We start from the raw sequence: 20,451 nt of genomic DNA on the forward strand, positions 1-20,451 counted from the left end.
AACTTGATATGACAATTATTTTTATATTTTGTTTTATTTTTTTGGCCAAAACACAAGGCTGACCCCAGGGTCACTGCTGGACAGACAGCCACCCACAGACAGAAATTCTTTCAACAGAACTAGTAGCAGACACGATTATTCCAGCACCATTTCTCCTTTTTCAGAAGCCCTCCTTCTTTCTCATGATGCTGCTTTTTTTTTTTTTTTTTTTTTTTTTTTAATATTTCAAGGACATATAACCCGAGTGGGAACCAAGAGTAAATAAAGTTGTTGCTCCCTGGTGGGTATTTGAAAATGATGGGGTTTACATTTTTATGAGCTAGCCTCTTTGAAGAGAACTGTTTTGACATCAAATATTGAAGATAGCCTCAGCTGTAAACTTAACTCTTTCTCCAAAGTGGGGGGTGGTAGAAAATCCAGTCCCATTCAAAAGCACACGCTCCAAAATTCCAGCTTAGAAGGTGCTGAGAGAGACAGATAAGTGCTGTTGTGCCAGCAGGAATCCGGATGTTCTTTAAGGACCCTGTCATTCTGTGGTAAAATTGATGTACCAAGGTTTTAGTGACTCATATTTTTTTTCCAAATGATAAACCCCAGACATCACGCAAAATCGATGCTGCGTAGATGCCAGACAGAATAACAAAATGTACCAAATAAAGTGTAGTACTTTGAAAATGTTCTGGAACATTTGTTAGAGTTTTTGATGCTTGGCTTTCATGTCTTCTTGGCTTTGATACATCAGGTGTACTAATACTTTACATCTGTTATCCCTCAATTTGTCATTATGGAGGATCATATTTAAGAAAGAAATTACTGTAATACTTAAAATAACAGCTTCTTAAATTCTAAGTATTAACCAGGCAATTAAGACATACTCCTCAACACTGTCTAATTAAAGTACCATGAAATATGAAGCAGGTTGAAGACATTAACTGGTAAAGAGTGCAATGTAATTACACTGGCTAAAATAAAGGTCTAAAGACTGTTAATCAAGTTACACTGAGTCTACAGATTCTAGATATTAAACTGATAAAAGACACAGGAAATCATTTGTAGTTGTAGTTGAAAGTATAAACTGTATAGTTATATTAGAGCAAGAAGGTCTCAGACAGATAGATGCATCAAGCAACACTCCTGTGGTACCAGAAACACAACAGAGTGACAGGTGACCGGTCATTACCTACAAGAGCAGGAGATCTTTAGTCATGATTTGGCGACAGGTGGCAAACAACATGGCGACATGTGACAAATCATGCAGGATTTCCACTCGACAAAATGGTTTCAACAGCTCCTCGGGCCAGTCACTGTTTTCATCTGTCTGTCTGTGGTCCCCACTCTGTACACACTCATGAACAAAATGTCCATCCCTGAATACACCCACCAGACACAAACCAAGAGTGCCATGAATGACTTGTCACATTTTGTCAACTTATGGAGCGTGTACAGTAGTGTATAGATGTTTTAGGCACCTGAGATAATGAAAATAATAATACTACATTAAGAATGGGTTTAATTTGAATTAATTTAAGGTTTAAAATCTATTTTTTGTTCATAATACAAACAAACAAACTTAAAACTAATATTAAGATAAAAACACACAACATACCTGTAAGTAGATACCTGTAGTTTTACTTGTTAATAAATATTTTGTTATGCTAAATAAAGTGTTGGACACGCCCACTCAGGGAGGGTTTCCTTTGTTTTGGGCCATTTACCACTGTGATTGTACAGTACCAGTCAAAAGTTTGGACATATCTTCATATCCAAAAGTTTTTTTTTTCTACATTGTAAATGAATATGGAACACATTAAGACTATGAAGGAACACATGGAATTATGTAGCAAACAATAAATTGTTAAACACACCAGTTTTATATTTTATATTTTAGACTCTTTTGCTTTGCACATGATGCTCTTAGCATTCCCTCAGACAGCTTCATGAGGTCATCACCTGGAATGGTTTTCAGTGAACAGCTGTGGCCTCATCAAGAGTTAATCTGTAGAACTGCTCACCTTCTTAATGTGTTTGGGATTATAACTTGGGTTGTTCAGAGGCAGGGGCTGGTACACAGTTCTCTACAATGAACAGCCCTATTCCACCAACAACTAATGAGAAGATGTGTCCAAACTTTTGACTGGCACTGTGTGTGTACATATATGTGTGTGTATATATAAAATGTGTGTGTTTGTCTGTAGAGAGAGAGACAGCACCATACTTATTGAGAAGATATATTATTCGTATTATTATTTATATATAACAGTACAGTACTTCTCTGTGGGCCAGGGAGATAGAGCAATGGCCCTAATTTTGGCTTTACCAGGTCCTTACCTCTAACATTCCTGCCTTTGGCATTGCAAGTTAGCCCGAGCATGTTTGTGCATATCTGCTTGTTGCTCCAGATAATTATCCAATTATAACCTATTTCATCTGATCCTTTATCAGCATAATTGCTGAAACCTGTTATTATGTGTATTTTACATTCAATTGTTTGTAGACGCCTCTTCAAATGAATGAAATCAGCAACTTTAAAGTGCAACTGTTACTGACAGGTTATCACAGGTATCTTCAGAGATAAGCCTAGCCAATATAGCTGTGTTTGACATGGTCTCCCATTGTCTCTGAGGGTTTCTTCTGGGTGCTCTGCTTTTCTCTTACCAACTTGTTTTTGGATTGAGGTTGGATTTCTTTGAAAATTATAACCAAAGGGAAATTTCTCATATATTTTGACATGGCTAATACCTAGCACTTAGTGTACAAGATGGTGTTAGGAATGCTCTGTTCCTCATTTTATTTTTAACCCAGGTTGTTCGTGGCATTAGATGAAAACAGTAACTTCATAATGTGTTTTTCACGTGTCAGTAGAGCCACCAGTATTCAGAATAAATTGTGTTCAAAAAATAAAAACCCTCATCTCAATAGAACATTATTTATTTTTCTGGCGCTGGTGTATTAATGCATTTCAATCTCTCCTTTAGCTGACATTGACGACATGCACGTGTGCTACGTTCTTCAAGATGGAGACAATGCCACGAGCGACACCTTCTATTTCTCCATTGAAGACAATGGTAAGGATTTTTTTTGTCCTGATATATATAGATCTCGGGTCTCTCTCGTTTTTTTCCTTGTTCTTCTTTCTCTCTCTAGCTCTCACTCTCCCTCTCTCTCTTTCTCTCTCATTCTCTCTCTCTCTTGATCTCACTCACAAACTCGAAATATGTGTTGATCTGTGGCTTTCTTCAATAAAAATAAAAAAATGGAATATTAGCCTTATCTCAAGTTTCCCATCAGTGTAGAGGGCTCTGACGTTATTGTAGATTGTGTGTGTGTGTGTGTGTGTGTGTGTGTGTGTGTGTTTATAGGCATGCATTAGAATGAGCATGGTTTTGGAGACCCATACCCAGCATGTTGATATTCCTATCAGCTCTGCCTTCTTTGACTGACACGTGCTCGAATTCTTGGCAACTTCCTACACTCTGGCTTGTTTTTAATCATTTTCTAGTGCAAGCCATTAGCAACTCAGTGAATCAAATGAATGTTCAATTACTAAGCTGCCATGTCCACTTAGCCACTTATTTGCTGGCCTCAAATAGCGCTCCAATACTGCAGTTATTACCTCAGTGCCAGTCAGCATATGGGTTTATAGAACGCTGGAAGAAAACGACAAAACATCAGGCGTTAGAAGTTAATTAATTTTGTGTCAGATAGCCTTAGATTTTGAGACTTTAAAGTGCAAAAGTCAGAGATTTCCATTCTTGTATTAAGGCCAGTCAAAGAGACCATTATAAATAAGTTATTTTTCAATGTCAGAAAAATCATATATTTACTGTAAACCTCAGTGACTACACTGAATTTCACATTTATCTGTATTTACAGTTTCCATTTGTTTAGCATTTATTGCAGTTAAGGTTAGGGTTGGATTAGGCATGGTATACTATTTATGATTAGTCTCTGTATACTGCATACTGGAAGATTTTGGATATTTGTGGTTGGTGGACTATTCTCAGTCCAGCAGGGACAGTGATGGGTTTACAAACTCCAGCAGCACTGCTGTGTCAAATCAGATAATAATTTCTAATCTCATTTTCTAATCTCGTTAGAAAATTAAATTGCTTATACTTATTGGCCATTGTGATTAGAAACTAATAGAGTGATAGGTGGTCTGTGCCTTAAAATAATTTGAGCAAAATTACCTCATTTGATAATATTTTCATCTTCTAGATCATTGTTAAAGGAACACTATGTCATATTTTTTAACTTTAAATTACAACATCAAAATCAAAATGATGCTTCACTGACCTGTAATAGGGAGAACAGAGCCTCTATCATTGCTACTCTGTGCTCAGCACTGCAGTAATTGCTTTATGTAGATTTTGGAGGAGGGTAGGAAACTAACTCCCCTCCCTATGTTTAATTTTAAATTACAGCTTCAAATTTGCCATGATGCTTCACTGACCTGTAATAATGTGGATAGAGTCTCTGTTATTACTACTCTGTGTTCATCACTACAGAAACTGCACTATGTAACTTTGGGAGGACGGTAGGAAACTACCCTTTCCATTAACTAGTGGTCCTTTAATCATACTTTTTAATCATATCACAGATATTATTGTAGGCAAAAATGGTAGCTTTGATGGCAGCTTTCATCACTTTCTGCATATTTTTTCCCTGAGTAGAGCCGTGATGTTTTTTTTTTCCCCACATGTACGGGGCCCACTTTAAAACATTAAAAGCATCCTACTTTTAGGTCTGTGAGGGGTGATGCGGTGATTGCTTCTTTGAATGGCTTTCCGATGACGCTGGTGATGGCATTTAGGTTTGAGTGTCCCTTCTGACAGCTCACCCATTCTTCTCCTCCGTTATGGCTGTGCAGAAACACAAAGCACTTCTCCGATATGGCCCCTTTTTTATCCCTTCATCCGCTGCTCAGCGTGAGAAGATGAGCGTGTCCTCACCTCCCACCAGCAGCAGGGATCTGGAGCTTCTCTGCAGTCACCAGCCTACCATCGGCTGCCTTTGATTCGACTGCTCGAGAGCTAATGCAGATGTTTACCAAGAGGAATTGCATTGACTTTTTAAAATGTTTGTAGAGTGCAATTATGCGATATGTAAACAAATTCAGTCAGGGTGGCTTGATGTGTGTTTGGCTTATAGACACCGATTAGTTTACAGTGATGACAGGAAACAGTGAGTACAATGCCAAAATGCCCATTTCATCTGCTTTTCAGGGCACCCAGGGAACAATTTAGAGCTTTTGTAATATACACGTGAAGCTGGGGGTCAATATTGCTTCCAAGAACCTTGCATGTAATTCTTCCGCCATGAATGAAATAAAAAAAAAGCTAAAATAAAATAAAAAATAAAGAACTAAATATAGAAGAATATCATCAGTTTCTAGTAAATTTGGCATGTTTTCACATCATTGGAAAGGCATGTGTAAAAGAACACTCCATTTCAGCAATGATTCTCACTTATCCTGTGGTCAAATGACCACGGCTCACTTTTACAGAATGCAAATCAAGCAAATTTGTTTCTTAAAAGTCTTATCTTTTAATCTTAGCATTATACCATGGCAACCACTAGACTAATGCACTTATTTTTCACACGTCTGTCAAAATTAGCCAGACATCAGATAACATAGACCTTTTGATCATGTGACCCAACTATGTGACACATTCAGAAAGAGCCTGTGACCCACTTTTGGGTCATGACCCACCAGTTTGTTCTGACACACAGCCCTAGTGTCATGGGGTCCTGGATTCAGTCCTTATCTCAGGTCACACTCGACTACAAACTTGACATCTAAACAATAGAGGAACCATTCTTGGTGCCATATAGAACCCTTTTTTAATTCTCCAAATTCTCCATCAATCTGAAGACCCCTTAAATAATGCAAAAAAGTTCTTCAGGTGTTCAGAGTCCTATTTAGAACCATTTTCTTTACCAAAAAAAAAAAAAAATAATAATTCAGCCTTCAGTCTTAAGTCTTCAAGCCCAAACACGTCACAAGCTCGGCTCATGAGCGTGTCTGTGTGTTTTGGGAAATGGCTTCATGTGAATGTGTGCAGAAGGGTATGAATAGATTTTTGAACAGAACTAATGCACGTCTCAAGTGGCTGACCTCTGTGTTTCGTTGCACGGTGAGGTTTTATTCGTTTTTTATTAAAGTTTACAGTAAGTCCTGCTATGTCCTAAACTACACTGACATACTCTGAGTGTTCTCAGTGAGTTGGATGTGGTTTGACTGAGCCGCGGGAGGTTTTGGGGTTGTATTAACAGAAAGGATTTGGGGAACTATTGAGTTATAGTGTTTGTTTGCATCGTCAGCTTCATTGCTCCAGCACTAAACTACAGAAGCAAAACTGGGACACCAGGCGTGTCTCGGCTGATCGCATGTATCTGGGATGAGTTGGAAAACTGTGTGTGAATCGTATTTTTCCTTTAGTCTTTTTAAAGATTTGTTTATGTCCAAAAGTTTGTAGACATCTTCTGTTTAATGATTACAGCTATATTAAAGTGTACTAATTCAAGACACGTACATTCAGTTACATTTAGTTGTGCATACATAGCTTGTATAAGACATAGAACAGCATGAAATGAAATGGGACACTCCAGAACAGCTGCACATGAGCCCAAGGTTCCTGCACTCAATTGGCTGTAATTGGGGTTGTTGGAATGGGTTTGTGATCCATAGCTAAACATCTAACATCAGTACTTGACTTCATTTAAGGAACACTATGTAAGGTTTGGTCATTTGGCTCCTGGGCTCTGATGCAGAGTGCAATTCAAGTGCAAGTCCTACCCTCCTTTACATAGTGCGGTTTCTGCAGTATTGAGCCCAAAGTAGCAGTTGCAGAGGGTCTATTCTCCCTATTACAGGTCAGTAAAACATCACAATTTTGAAGCTGTAATTTTAAGGTAAAAACTTTCTGAATTATAGCATTAATCTCAGAAGAGAAGTAAAATGAAAACATTGGCCATAGAGTGGATATTTTTCAAACTATCAAAGTTTTAGTTACCTGATAACACCACTCAAAGTTTAAACAGTGATTACACTTTTTCAAAAAGGCAAATTGAAATTCTCAACCCTGAAAACGGAACTGAGAAAGCGCCCTTGAATGTGCACCATTTCTTTAGACAGGATCACTTCTCACCTCCGTAGAGCTCCTGTGGATTCTGCCTGATAGGATCAAGGGGATTAGTGCACGACGGGCCCTGAACAATATGTTTTACCGCTTGCTCACTGATGAGTGTTTAGATCTCCCCCCTGGGACGTCTGGCTTCTCAGCAATTCATGAAATGGTGACCTCCGTCTGAGCCAGTTGTTGGTTGAGTGAGGCTCATGGAGAGGCTCAAACATGCAGACCATCCTGAAAATGACCTTATGTGGGGTTGACCCACACATACTTGTGCTACTCATCACTCATCTTCAGCAGTGGCGCATGGGGCGTACTAACAAATGACCAGCGTTGAAGTATCTTGCAGACATCCAGAACACACACATGCTGCAGAGCAAGGGTCAGAGTGCTGCAGAGAATTGTAACACACAGTTCAGCTCACTAATGGCTTTGTAATTAGCTGTTGGTGATTATTTAGGATGGATCTGATGTGTTAATTCAGGGAGAACACACACTGGCCATCCAGGAATACACAGTGACAGTTGTGTTGTAGATGCAGTGGTTTTAAATGTTACACTGGAGAACATTTTTGGGCCATTGGTTTATTTTGAGCAGAACTGTTACTCATTGAATTCAGTGATATTGAGCCTCAAATCTCAACACCACAAAAAACATCTCTTATTGGATCTTAATCTCATCACATTATGTGATGTTTATGATTTTGTTATTTTTCTGGCACTGAACACAGCTGTGCGCTTCAGTTAATACAGATTAAATTCTCACAGCAATGTCCATTTATCTATTGTAAAGCATTCTCCGAAGAGCAGAAGCTGTTTCCTAAGCAATAAAAGAACTGATTTCCTTTAAATACCTTTCATTTTAGATGCCATTGCGTCTACAGGGTAATTCTTTACATTTGGAAAAATGGTATAGCATGATTTCTTATTAAATGGCAAATTAGCAACTGAATGATAATGAAAGTGGATGCAGCAAAATTAATACAAAGCAATTACACAAATGTGCCCTGCTTTATCAGATTTTTAAGGGATTTTTAGATTAATTACTGTTCATACCACACCATCAGATACTGTCTGGTTTGTGTTGTTCTTGCAGTAGCGCTAATCTTGGGGAGAGAGTGGCAAAATGTATTTTCTCAGGAGCTCAACTGAAAATAATTAACTGTAAGAAACTGAAGGAGAAATACATATTTTTCTCTGCCGCAGCTACATCGCTTTTTTTTTTTTACATTTCTATTCATTTGTGGTGTTGATTTTGTAATTGAAATCCATGTTAAACCTCTCACACTTGCAGCACACTCCAGTGTTAATCAGTGGAGTCTTATATTCCCACTGAATGTGGAAAACTGCAGACATAGGCTATTAATGCAAGATGTGTAGTTTTAAGCTTTGAGTCTATTTTTTTTAATCCCACTTGCTGCCAGTGGCATACTCCTAGATGGATGTATAACTACTTCTGCCATTTTGCCCATTTTTTTATTCTGAAATCACTGTTGCAGCAGGGTATTTGTTACTCTTCTGCAATCTTTAGACTTTTAAAAAGGAACTACACTAGATATCCATAAAACGTTTTCAGGATTTCATTGTGTTTAACTACATAAACATTAATGAGTTCAGGTTCTGATGTTGGGAATTAGTTTTAGACCACAAATTCCTTCACTTATTCCCAGAGCTACTAGATAAAGCTCCATCTGTCCAGATCACACAGTTCCACTGCTCCACAGCCCAATGCTGGGGGATTACTTCCACTCTAGCCAGTGCTTGGCATTGGGATTATGATTTAAGGCTCATTTGCAACTGATTTAGCGTGCTCCATTCTATTGTCAATGCTTTTCTATGAAAGTTTGTGATTTGTGTTCTCTTCCAAGCATGTTGAGCTGTGGTGCTATGTCCTACCCTTTTCTCTGGAAGTACAACAGCCTCTAAACTTAGAAAAAAATATAATAAAAATTCTGTCTGTTTACAATGTCCACTAATCAATTATTTAAGAAGGACCATCCAGTCCTGGGTTAGCAGTACACAAATAAAGCAGCTTGTGTTATTTGGTGACTAGAGAGCTGCTCTGGCATCTGCAGTTGGCTCTTTGAGGGGCTGTGTTGTCCAGCAGTAGCTCTGGGCACAGGTGCATTCGGTCATGTTCCTTTACTCAAAAGCTCTCTGCCGTTGGCCAGGAGTGCTCTCCCACTTAAATAGGGAGGATTGAGGGAGTAGTGTTACTCTACAGAACAAGCCTAAAGTGTACTGCAGCATTGTTGAGCTAGTTTTGCAATGATGTTGGTAAAAGCTTGCATAATATTATGCTGCATCTGTGGGATTATGTGCATAGTCTGAATTGTATTGGGTTTGGACTTTTGAAATTTGTCAAAAACCCAGATGTCCTTCTGAAGTAAGTGAAGTATATGTTGGTAGAACTGTTGAAAGCACTCATGGAAGTTGGAGTGGTGTAGTATATTGATCCACTCAAAATGTTGGCCATTTACTGTAATATATAGTAAGTACCAACATGTTGCCAGACCCTAGTATACACTTTTTCAGAAAACATTTTCCGAGGCATTGCATGTTGTTGAAATGTCCATCGAGTCTAAAACTAGTTCAAAGTTAAAATTTTCTCAATAACCTTCGACCTTCTACAGCTTGAACACTGGCCAAATTCCACCCAGTGGAGATAATTAATCAACATCATTTCATGAAAGCAGCTGAAATTGGCGGCCAGAGAAAAGCTGGGAGTTGACAGCAGGACGTTTGGAGGACTGCCCTGAAGGCTAAAGTCTGGATACCTGATGGGCAGAATAATGAATTTGGTCTTACAGAGGATTATCGACACTATGAGTAAAATATCACTCCAAAAATTTACTCAGATTTGCATACTTTTCTGCTAGTCTCCTAGAGCCTGTGCGTATTAAGCAGAGATGTACAATACTGGCACCATTTCTGTATCAGCAGATCTTTATTTAAAATATATTATTGAGGCTGCACAGATGCATACGTTTCAAATCAGTATTAAATGTGTGCTTGCTGGGCTACTACACTATAATGCATATGCACACTTCAGAAATAAGAGTTATATATTTTTCTTCATAATGCCAGTCCAGGTAGATGTCATTGGCATTGGCAGATGGATATCAGAATTCCAAAAATCACTTTCTAATGATGTTGGATATTTTGTTTTGTGTTTTTCTGATCCAGAATTACTCGTTCAATATAAGTACCTCACTTAACTAAGGTTAATATGGCTGTATGGATTCAATTCCTGACAGCAATATCCCAAAGAAGGGACAGATCTGTCTAATCAAAGAGGAATATACTCCATATTGATGCCCTTTTGATTGAGTCAGTGGAGCTCAATAAGTTTTATCTTTATAATGTAGACATATATTTTATTACAAGTCCCCATCTGATTAGTGATGAATCTTCTATAAACTGTTCAACAAAATGCCATATTTAGAGGTTAACTATCCACTAATGATTTTAAGGTGGTTACGATATAACTCTACACATTTGCCATCATTCAGTATGTGTGGATTTAAGAATAAACAATTCGTTCCTGTCTCTACCTCCACATTGTGAGTTAAACAGCTTGGTTGCTTAGGTTTGTCATGTAATAAACACTGGATATCTGAATCTGCTAGTTTGAGATACTGCAACTGTAAAGCTGAAGTGCTCAGCCATGATGTTAATGGCTATTTTTCACTCATGATACGGCTTCTAGTGTAAAACAGCACCATACAACCTTGCATTTCAATGGAGGGTGTCTTTAAGGATATACAGATTTATATAATTGTCTAAAAATAAAGGCTAGTTTCAACACATTTGAAATGGTAAAGACCTTTAATACACAAACTGTATTTATTCCTCTCTTTTTTATTTATTTATTTTTTGTATAAATGGATATTGGTTTAAAAATGAACGTACTGCTTATTTCCCACAAGATATATATTCTAACAGCACACAGACATTTTAACAAGGTTAAACACTTCACTTTCACTGGAGGGTGTCTTTAACAAGTGGGTAATTAAAGTGTGAAATCAGGATTCTGCTGTACTTTCTGTGGAGAGGTCTGTGACACAGCTTTTTCAGAGGTAATAAAGTTCATAGCTCAACTTGCCTTGCTCCTGCTGAATACCGTCAAATGCTACAAATACAGCACCGTCAACCAAATTATAAGCCAAGTTTAAATGCAGAAATCTACAGTTCAATTCTTGTTTCCATCGAAATGATGTATTTGTTTTTTTTTTTTTTTTTTTGCTTCTTATGGGATGAACAAAGCAAAACTACAACAAACACAGAGACCATGATAACATGGAAGGTTGTCATACGTCTGTCAGGTGTTCAGTTAAGATGTTGAAAAGGCAGAGAGATGTGTCTTCTGCTGAGTTATTGTTTTATTATTACCGGAGAGTTGTTGCTCTGAGGTGAGCTGGAGTTAAGGGAGCATGCTGGGCTTTGAACAGTGGCAATAAGGTGGGGATTAGCTGAAGAATAGGAGATGACGGAGATCCTAGTCTGAGAGGCAGGTGTCATTTGTCATGCTTGTCAGCAAAGGCGATTCACTTTTATTCAGCAAGATCTCTCTTTTAACCCCTGATAATCCTAGCCATATTATTCTGTTATTTACTTTAAGACTAGTTTACCCCTGGTTTTGTTTTGTAGCTAATATAAAGATAATATTCTACTTTAAAGCATTTGTATTGGTTTTGTTTTATAATAACATATATTTACCCCCCCCCCAATAAATAAATAAATAAATAAATAAGAAAATGTATCAGTGAAATAAGCGGTTAACCCCATAGCTGAACATTTCTGTTTTGAAACAGCAGTGTTTAAACAGGCAGATTCAGATAGCTTCAGATAGGTTTTCGTTAAACATAAACCTGATGAACCAACCCCCTCAGCATTTGAGAGGCAGCTTTCAAGCTGTTGACCAATGCTGTAGATGGATGGACTACATAATCTTACACATATTTTTTTTTCTTTCCAATGCAAGGTAAGAGAGATATTTATTCACAAATGTTATGATATCAGATTTTCCTAGTCTCACGGAGTAGCTCCACCTGACTGATTGATCTGATCTGACTCAAAAACTACATTTTATGTTTCAGTATTTGTTATAGTGCCATTGATATAGGCCTTGCATCATGGCCACTTGGTGTCTTCTTTATGATGCAATGCCCTGCACACTCTTTCTTTAAAGCATGTCAGAATAAAAGACTTTTGTTTTGGGTTATGGTGCTGTGCAAATACAAATTTACAGGCAGATGTAGTTTTAATGAGTTGAATACTTATGTTTGTCTTACTTTTTTTCATTACTGACATGATTTGAATGCTTCCTAATTTAAATTCATGCTAATCTATTGTATATGACTTGATTACATTTTTAGAATACAGCAGTTTACACAAACTGCATTTAAGGCTGTGCTATCAACTGAGGCTTAAATGCCTATAATATTTGTAGGACTGCAGAACTGGAGTACAGTACTTTAGTTTACTGTAAATGAGTGGGAATTGTACTGTATCTAAGTGTCTATGTGTTAATAAACTGTGTTCTCAAACTTTTAACCAGCAGTTTATTAGTTTTATAAGTGATTATATCTGTGCAGACACAGTCCCTTAGAGTCCAAGACCTTATCTGTCGTATTCTCGCTGACCCATGTTCTGGAGAGTGAGAGAGGTCAGTTTTGGGCAGTGGATGTCCAGGGGAGACTCTGAGGTTTTTCATTTAGATGTTTGTCTAAGTTTAATTGTGCTCCTTGGTGTCTGAGCTGTCGAAGCTGAACATACCTGAGCTCACTGAGCCCTAAAGGCAGGGTCTGTTTGTTGTTTGTGAAGCTTTAGCTTTAGAGAAACAGTCTGCCTCCAGCTTCTAATCCACACAGGAGACATTCCTACTGACAGATCTCTCACTCTGTTTTCCATTCCTAACGTCTCTCTCTCTCACTCTGTCTGTCTGTCTGTCTGTCTGTCTCTCTCTCTCTCTCTCTCTCTCTCTCTCTCTCTCTCTCAATCTCTCTCTCTCTGTTCACATTGTCATACCTTTGCCTCCACTTTTTCTTTTTCATCATTTTCTCTATAATTTTCCTTTATTTTCCTATGTCTCTCTCTCTTTGTTTTTTTCTTGCTTGCCTCTATTTCATTAATTTGTTAGCCAATCATTAAATCAATTAATACATGTATTAACAAATTAATCATTTAGCTAATTAATTAATTAATTCATTCATTCATTCATCCATCAATTCACCCTTCCATTCATTCACTCATTTGTCTATTTATTTACACATGTTCCCTTGTCCTTTTTCTTTCTTTCCTTTTCTTTCTTTCTTTCTACATACCTTCTCTCTCTCTCTCTCTCTCTCTCTCTCTCTCTCTCTCGTGACTCTGCTGGCCCCAATGGTTAGGATGGGAGTCTTGTGGTGGTTCTGCAGATGAACCTGTGTTTAACACATGTTTAATTATGTGATTAATTAAGAGTTAAAATCTCGTTTTGAGCCAGATTTTCAGTTATTCTCTGAATATTAACTGACTGAAACGGCTTATTTCCAATTTGGCCCAGCAGTGTTTTCAGGTACGCGTCCAATAAAGTGCCAGTGTTGTGTGGGCGCTCTTAAAATATGAAGCTTTGAAACGGTGTATCCTCTTACCCTGTCACTACCTTTCTCATGCATCCGCCAGCAGCGCGGTGTTATTTTTGTGCGCAGAAATGAGAGATGCTCGGGTCACTGTGAAGCGCGTGCGTCTCCCAACACTTCCTTCCAAACTGCCACACACAGCGCCAAAGCCTGTCAGGAGCTGCCTTCTCTCTGCAGGGCTTTCACATGTGAAGCTTTCAATCCCAAGCAATCCCTGACTCCTACTGTGACGTTAAGGTCTGGGCGCTGGGGGGGATCAGTCCATTATTCTGAGAACACCCGACCAGCAGCTTCTTTGCTTGATTTGCAGATGTTTTTGGACTGAGTAATGTTTACAGGAGCTTTATTATTCTCTGCTTTCTCTCAGCTATGAAAGCTTTAAATATTTTTTTTTTTTGTGGCTCTAGAAAGTTTTTCTTGGTTGTTCAGAGTCACTTTTTAACTCAATAAATAAAATTTATCAAAGTTTTGATTTAAGCATCATTTTGCTTATCTTTTATTGGATCGCAGAAGAATTTTGTTCTTTGTTGTTTGAGTGCTGCAGCGTCACAACCACACAGCTCCAGGTCCAGGTACTAGGGCTCAAACCCCAGAGTCATTGTCTGTGAGGGGCGTGTTCTCCCTGTGTCTGTGTGGGTTTCCTCCAGATGCTCAGTTTTCCTCCCACAGTCCAAACGCACCTTGGAAGGTACACTGACTGTGTGAAATTGCCCATGGGTGTGAGTGACAGAGTAGGACTTTTGGACAGTATTGCACAGCAATTCTATCAGCTTTAAATACCCTGTGTAGATTCTTACATCTTGGTGTCTTGCTCCAAAGACCCTTTCTTAGCATTTTTAAAGTGTGTATTCATAGCTACAGAGTGCAGAGTGTGTTTATGAATCTAGCAGTTTGCTCTGTGCTGTAATTTCAGACGGGGAGGGTTTAATTCAGGTTGTTTTTGCAGGAGAACGTGTTCTCTCATGCACCTCCGGGGTCAGTCGGAGTCCCTCAAGCTCCTTTCTCCTTCAGTCTGAGTGCGGATATGTCGACATCAGCATTTTCCCATTCACTCTCTTGCCTGTTTGCATCCTGTTATTTGTCAAACCACTACCTAGGGTTTGGCAGAAAGAGTGTCTAGTGCCATCCTTTCCACTTCTGATGCTTCTTGTCTGGGTTAAAGCCAGGATAATTACAGTTTAGCCCTGGATGGTAAATGCTGGGGGGCCTCTTTGCGGGCCATCTATGCAGGGGAAGAGGAAGTGTATCCTTTCCATCAGCACCTTTCCATCTGCACCCATCCCAATAAAACATTAAGGTGGGATTCCTGTAAGGCATGTGCGGGATTATAGACTTTGTGCAGGTAACAGCTGTTGACCTCAGAGCTCTCATCATCTATTTTTGGGGTCTGTGCACTTAAAACATAAAGAGATAATCTCTCACTGTAGTTTTGTTCCTTGAGCTTGGAACAGAAAACTGTCGACCACAGGTGCCCATGGCCTCACTCTAGGGCTACATTCACATTACCAGGCTGAAGTGAATTAGATCTGAGTTTTTTTATTTTTAATGTGACACAGGCCTGATTTTTTTCACGTTTGAGAAGCAGCTTTGCTGTTCAAGTGTTTTGGTATCATATCTAGTCTTATGTAAATATTTTATGATATAAGTTTCTCACTTATAGCTTTGAATATTCCCATTTTATTCCCATGAATTCCCATCCTTACCCATTCATTTTCATGGTAAATTTCCCAAATTCCTAGAATTTTCCTACCCGACTAATGGCATCGTGTTTGGGGCAGTCCCAGCTGAATGTGGTTGGGGAGAAAATGGTTATAAAAAGTATATCAAAAAAAGAAAGACATTACAAATGGTCTACTTTGCATGGACTTACCACAGCTTATATATTGTTTGTACATTACTTGTGCATTCACTGCCCTCCAGCACAAACTGTTAAAGTCCTACCACTTAATAAATATTCTGCCGTATCCTGGGGCTCCTCTGCAGTTTACACACTGCAGGGTTTAGCAGCTCGGGTCATAAACATGCCTTTAGTGAGAGGAGTTAGCAGGAGGGTTTCAGTGCTGAGTTACAAACTCATCATGGCTCAGCTCCAGACATTCGAACCCCAGAGTCTAGCACATGAGACACTCTCTCTTTTCAGCTAAACTCATTAATTCTCTGTCTCAGTCTTGTGAGCGTCCAGCTGCTGGTAGTAACATTTGTGGCATCTTCAGTGTAGCATTTCATTTCAAACTCTCACGGAGACCACTTTCAGGACCTCGTCTGGAAGCCCATCATTTCACTTACATCATGTTACGAAAGTACTGCTCATTATGGAAATAAGATTTCTAAGTTGTGTTTATTTTGACGTCTCTGTGGTAAATTCTTACCCTTAGTCCAAAGTAGTAACACAGCATATTCAGAGTAGAGTAGTATATTTACACCAGTCAGTAACAGCATCAAAGCCTCTGCCTTGTTTCTACACTCATTGTGTATTATATCAGCTCCACTGATCACATATAGGTGCACATTGTATTTTAACAATAAAAGACTGTAGTCCCATTTGATGCAATTCATACTTTCTTACTCCTTTTTCACCCTGTTTTAAATAGTCAGGCCAGAAAAGACCACTGATGAAGGAGTAGAAGAGTACTGACACAAACTTTGAAAAAGTGTAGCCACTGTCTCTGACTTTACATCTGCAAAGTGGACCAACAGGGTAGGTGTATCTAATAGAGTGCTGAAAAACTCCAGCAGCACTGCTGTGTCTGATCCACTCGTCTTTTGGGGCTCCTGACCATTGAATAACAAGATGAAATGGGGTAAACAAAGTGTGCAGAACAAAGTTTTGTGCCATGTTTATACATGAATATTTATTATTAATGCACATTTTTTATCTGAAATGAATGTGGGATTGAAGTTTATAACGAAAATCAGAAGCATTTTGTAGTTGTTCATTAAAGACTGTAGTCTACCAGTTGCTCTGCATACTTTGTTACCTCGTGTTGACCCTGTTCCTCAATGATCAGGACCTCCACAGAACAGCTGGATAAAAACAAATGTGATTGCTGCTTTTTGTAACAGAGTCTGTTACTTTTTGCTTTATATATGGTTTATATTATGGGGTTTGTTGTACCCACCATCTATAGTGTTAACCATTCCTCCATCAGGGAGAGGGGGCTCACATGATCATGCTGTGGTGTCAGTCTCTCCTTTTAAGGCCCCCTAGGGTGCTCTTACTGAAGAGACATTCTCCAGACGGTGGTAAAGCCCAGGTCTAGGCTTGTCCCACTGAATTATTCCATGTGCCGTCACCACTCGCCTCTGGCAGAGGCCTGTCCCGCTCCAGGAGGGGCTTTACCTGAGCCCACATTCCTTTGTAACTTTAAAGTAGGGCTTCTTTACCTGGGACAGTCATTTCATTCCACTCCAACATGTTCCCCACAACACAAATATAGTCAAATAAATATGATCAGATACCACATGTTTGGTGCATGTAGCTTATTGGAAAATGACAAAAGTAATGCAAGCATTGAAACTTACAATTGTAATGAGTTTTTTTTTCTCAGGAGGCTTGGTGCAAACTAGAAGCTAGTCTTGCAATGTGATTGTCTGAGAGTCCTTCCAGGAGTACCAGAATTGCATGAAAATGGCACTCTGACTTAACTATGAAAGTATTACTCACCGAAATACACGCAACATGGACGGCAGCGGTTACAAGACAGAGTGTGTGGGGAGGGTTGTGGTGCCTGATCGCCTGATAGCCTTGCTCCACCAACGTGGAACTGGTTTGATTCCTGATCACGTACCTAATTTTGCACCAACATCAATAGGTTCCGCAACTCAGATACTGATGTGAGAAGATTAGTTCTGGTTAGATTAGATCCATCACTCCAGACCTGCTTGGCAGTCCAACAATATGAAATTATAACCCCAAGCGCCCCCCGCATGTCATTCAGCTGATTCAGAGCATCCCGTTTTCATCATTAGCTGGTTTCACTGTTGTTTATGTAGCTGAATGCATGCATTCTGAATACTGCAATCAAAATATAAAAGCACTGCTCCAACTTTTAGTGTAAAGCTTTCCTAGAAGAGCAGAGGCTCTTATGATTGTTACATGATAAGAAGTGTGTAAGAAGTTGCTGTGTTTAACTGATGTTTTCAGGGTCTTGTGACATGTTTTTTTTTTTTTTAACTTAAAGTGATTGCATTTCTTTAAGACTGTATTGCAGCAGCTCCATTGGTGCTGTGTGTGTTTGAGAGAGAGAGAGAGAGAGAGAGAGAGAGAGAGAGAGAGAGAGAGAGAAAGAGAAAGGGAGAGAGTGGGTTTGGTGCTATAACTCAATAAATCAGGCTTCCTAATGCTCCTCTGGCCCTCAGGGGCTCCCCACTGCCTTCCTGCTGCCTTTGAGGCTGTGCTGACAGAGGCTGTGCTCTCTCTCTCTCTCTTTCTCTCTCTCCGTCTGTATCTCTCTGTCCCTTGGTCTTTCACTCTTCTTTGCCTCTTTAGTGACTCACCGCCCCCTTTCCCCTTCCCTCTCTCTCTCCCTCAGCCTCTATATCTTTTCCTCTTTCTCCCTCTCTCTCTCTCTTTCTTTCACAGACTTCTTTCATAACTCTCTTTCTCTCTTTTTCCCTTTCATTGGTTTCTTTTCTACTTTGCTTTATCTCTTTCATTGGGTTTCTCTCTCTCTCCCTCCCTCTGTTTTACACACACACACACACACACACACACACACTCCTGAAAGTGATACCCTGCTGTATGGTGACTCACTGGCTTCAGCCTGAGCAGCACTTCAGGGTTCACAGAGAAAAAATCTTTTAATAAAGGGGTGCTGAGCACTGCAAGCGCTCTAAAGCTGTGCCCTTCTCTGCCTCTCTTTCTGAGAGTTGACAGGAAGGAGATGCTCAAAAATGTTGAAAAGAAACTGCAAGGTCCTATAAGGACTCGCTGAGCTTATAAATACTTGTAGTTACAAGCTTCTTTCTGATACATTGTGGGTTTCACTGAATGTTTTTTGGCACTACTGCAGGTTTTTGATAGAATAATCTCTGCTCATGCATTTCTCTAGCCTCTTAACACAGCCCCCCGAAGGCTTATAAGGTTCTTATTGTCACTGTCAGATCAAAACCTTCTATCTGTGACATTCATTCATAAACCCCAGTGCCCTTTGCATAGGATCAAATATTTTACACTAACTTCCAATGAAGTTTTACATTTTTTTTCTAACAGCAAGGATCGAGTACATGATGTGGAATACAGCCAAAAATGCTAATGAATTCCTGGAAGTTCTGTCAGCATGCAAAGTCTGAATATTGAATTGTGATAGGATGACACAAGAACTGTGAAAGATGCAAAAAGTGTGAAAATATGAATTATGGATATGTATCAGTCAACTCAATAATTCAAACCTCAAAGTTAGCAAATAATCAGCACCTGACTCCAGCTCTGTTTCTTGGGCTGTTAAAAATAGTCAGGTGGTCATTGTTAAATGATGAACACATCATTATCATGAATTACATAAATAGGCTGAAATTATGTTATACCTTTATTTCTGAAGGGGCCTTTGTTGACAACAATTTCATAAGCAAAAATACAGTGATATATTTATTGATTTATTCATGTATTGAGAATTACACATTCCTTGTCTTTCTGAGTTCCACAAAAGTCTGTTTTAGGGCCACTACTGTTCTTACTCTACGTTACTTCTAGCAGCTGGCAATTGGTGATTTGTGTTTAATCATGTTTGTTTATTTATATATATATATTTATGCACTTGCCATGCATTTCCAGTGTTTTGTGGTGATGCAAACAGGCTGTACAAGTAAGATTTTCTTCTGCTTGATTTTGCATAAAGCTTCTGCACAAACAGATTAACTCAATACATAATTTGTATGCATGATGCATTGCTAGGTCTATACCAAACACAGCTATACTGGACTTATTGCGTGATTTGCTCTCGAAGTTACTTCCTTGGCCATGTTTATGTACTGTTTGTTTGAGGAAAATTGGTGGTCTGATTCATATCTAATGATGCACAGGAAATCAGACTGGATTATGATGAACATCAGGTGCCAAAGAGAATAGCTGGAAACAATGACAATGTGGCTTCTCTGAGAATAGCATGGGCATACACATACACACGCACACACACACACACACACATACACACACTTGCTTTTTCATTGTGTGTTTTGGCTGTGTGCCATGAAACAGACATGACAGATGCATGGATCTCCGGCACTCTCAGGGGATTCAGGCGAGAGACACTGGAGGAGCATCTGCTATTGAGTGCCCTCTCCTGGGATCCAACCTGTGAGAGCCCCCCCTTCTCCCCCTATATCCCTTCTTTCAGGATATGGAAACACTTTGGGATGTGAAATGAAACGGAGGAAGAGACTTAACTAGAGCGAGAAACAGGGGAGAACATGAAAGATAGACTTGCCTCACTGTGGCAGAGAGCAGCTTCCCAGATCCAGGGCCCTGCTTCAGTATTCCTGCTGTAGTCCCCCACCATCTAGTCCCTGTCAGATTACAAAGGGTGTTTGTAGTGGGTGGGTCGGTGGCACTTTTGGGCCTGTTTTCAGTTCAAAAGATAGTCCTTACCTTTTCACATGGTTCGGAGATGTGTGACTAGCATGCTTCAGTAACTGAGTGATATTTTAGAGTTGTTTGGAAATTGTGTTTTCCCTTACAAAAAGTATAGTAATATCCTC

General features: G+C 39.2%; 1 protein-coding gene across 1 annotated transcript in view; it reads left to right on the top strand.

The window, feature by feature from the left end:
• The window catches only part of frem2b (FRAS1 related extracellular matrix 2b), a 92,334-nt gene that overhangs the window by 5,916 nt on the left and 65,967 nt on the right, over positions 1-20,451 (top strand). The window contains exon 3 of the mRNA XM_066677534.1: positions 2,976-3,065. Coding sequence (XP_066533631.1) covers positions 2,976-3,065 — 90 coding nt within the window. The remainder of the gene's footprint in view (positions 1-2,975; positions 3,066-20,451) is intronic.

The sequence above is a fragment of the Hoplias malabaricus genome, chromosome 1, assembly GCF_029633855.1.
Source record: "Hoplias malabaricus isolate fHopMal1 chromosome 1, fHopMal1.hap1, whole genome shotgun sequence".
NCBI lineage: Eukaryota > Metazoa > Chordata > Actinopteri > Characiformes > Erythrinidae > Hoplias > Hoplias malabaricus.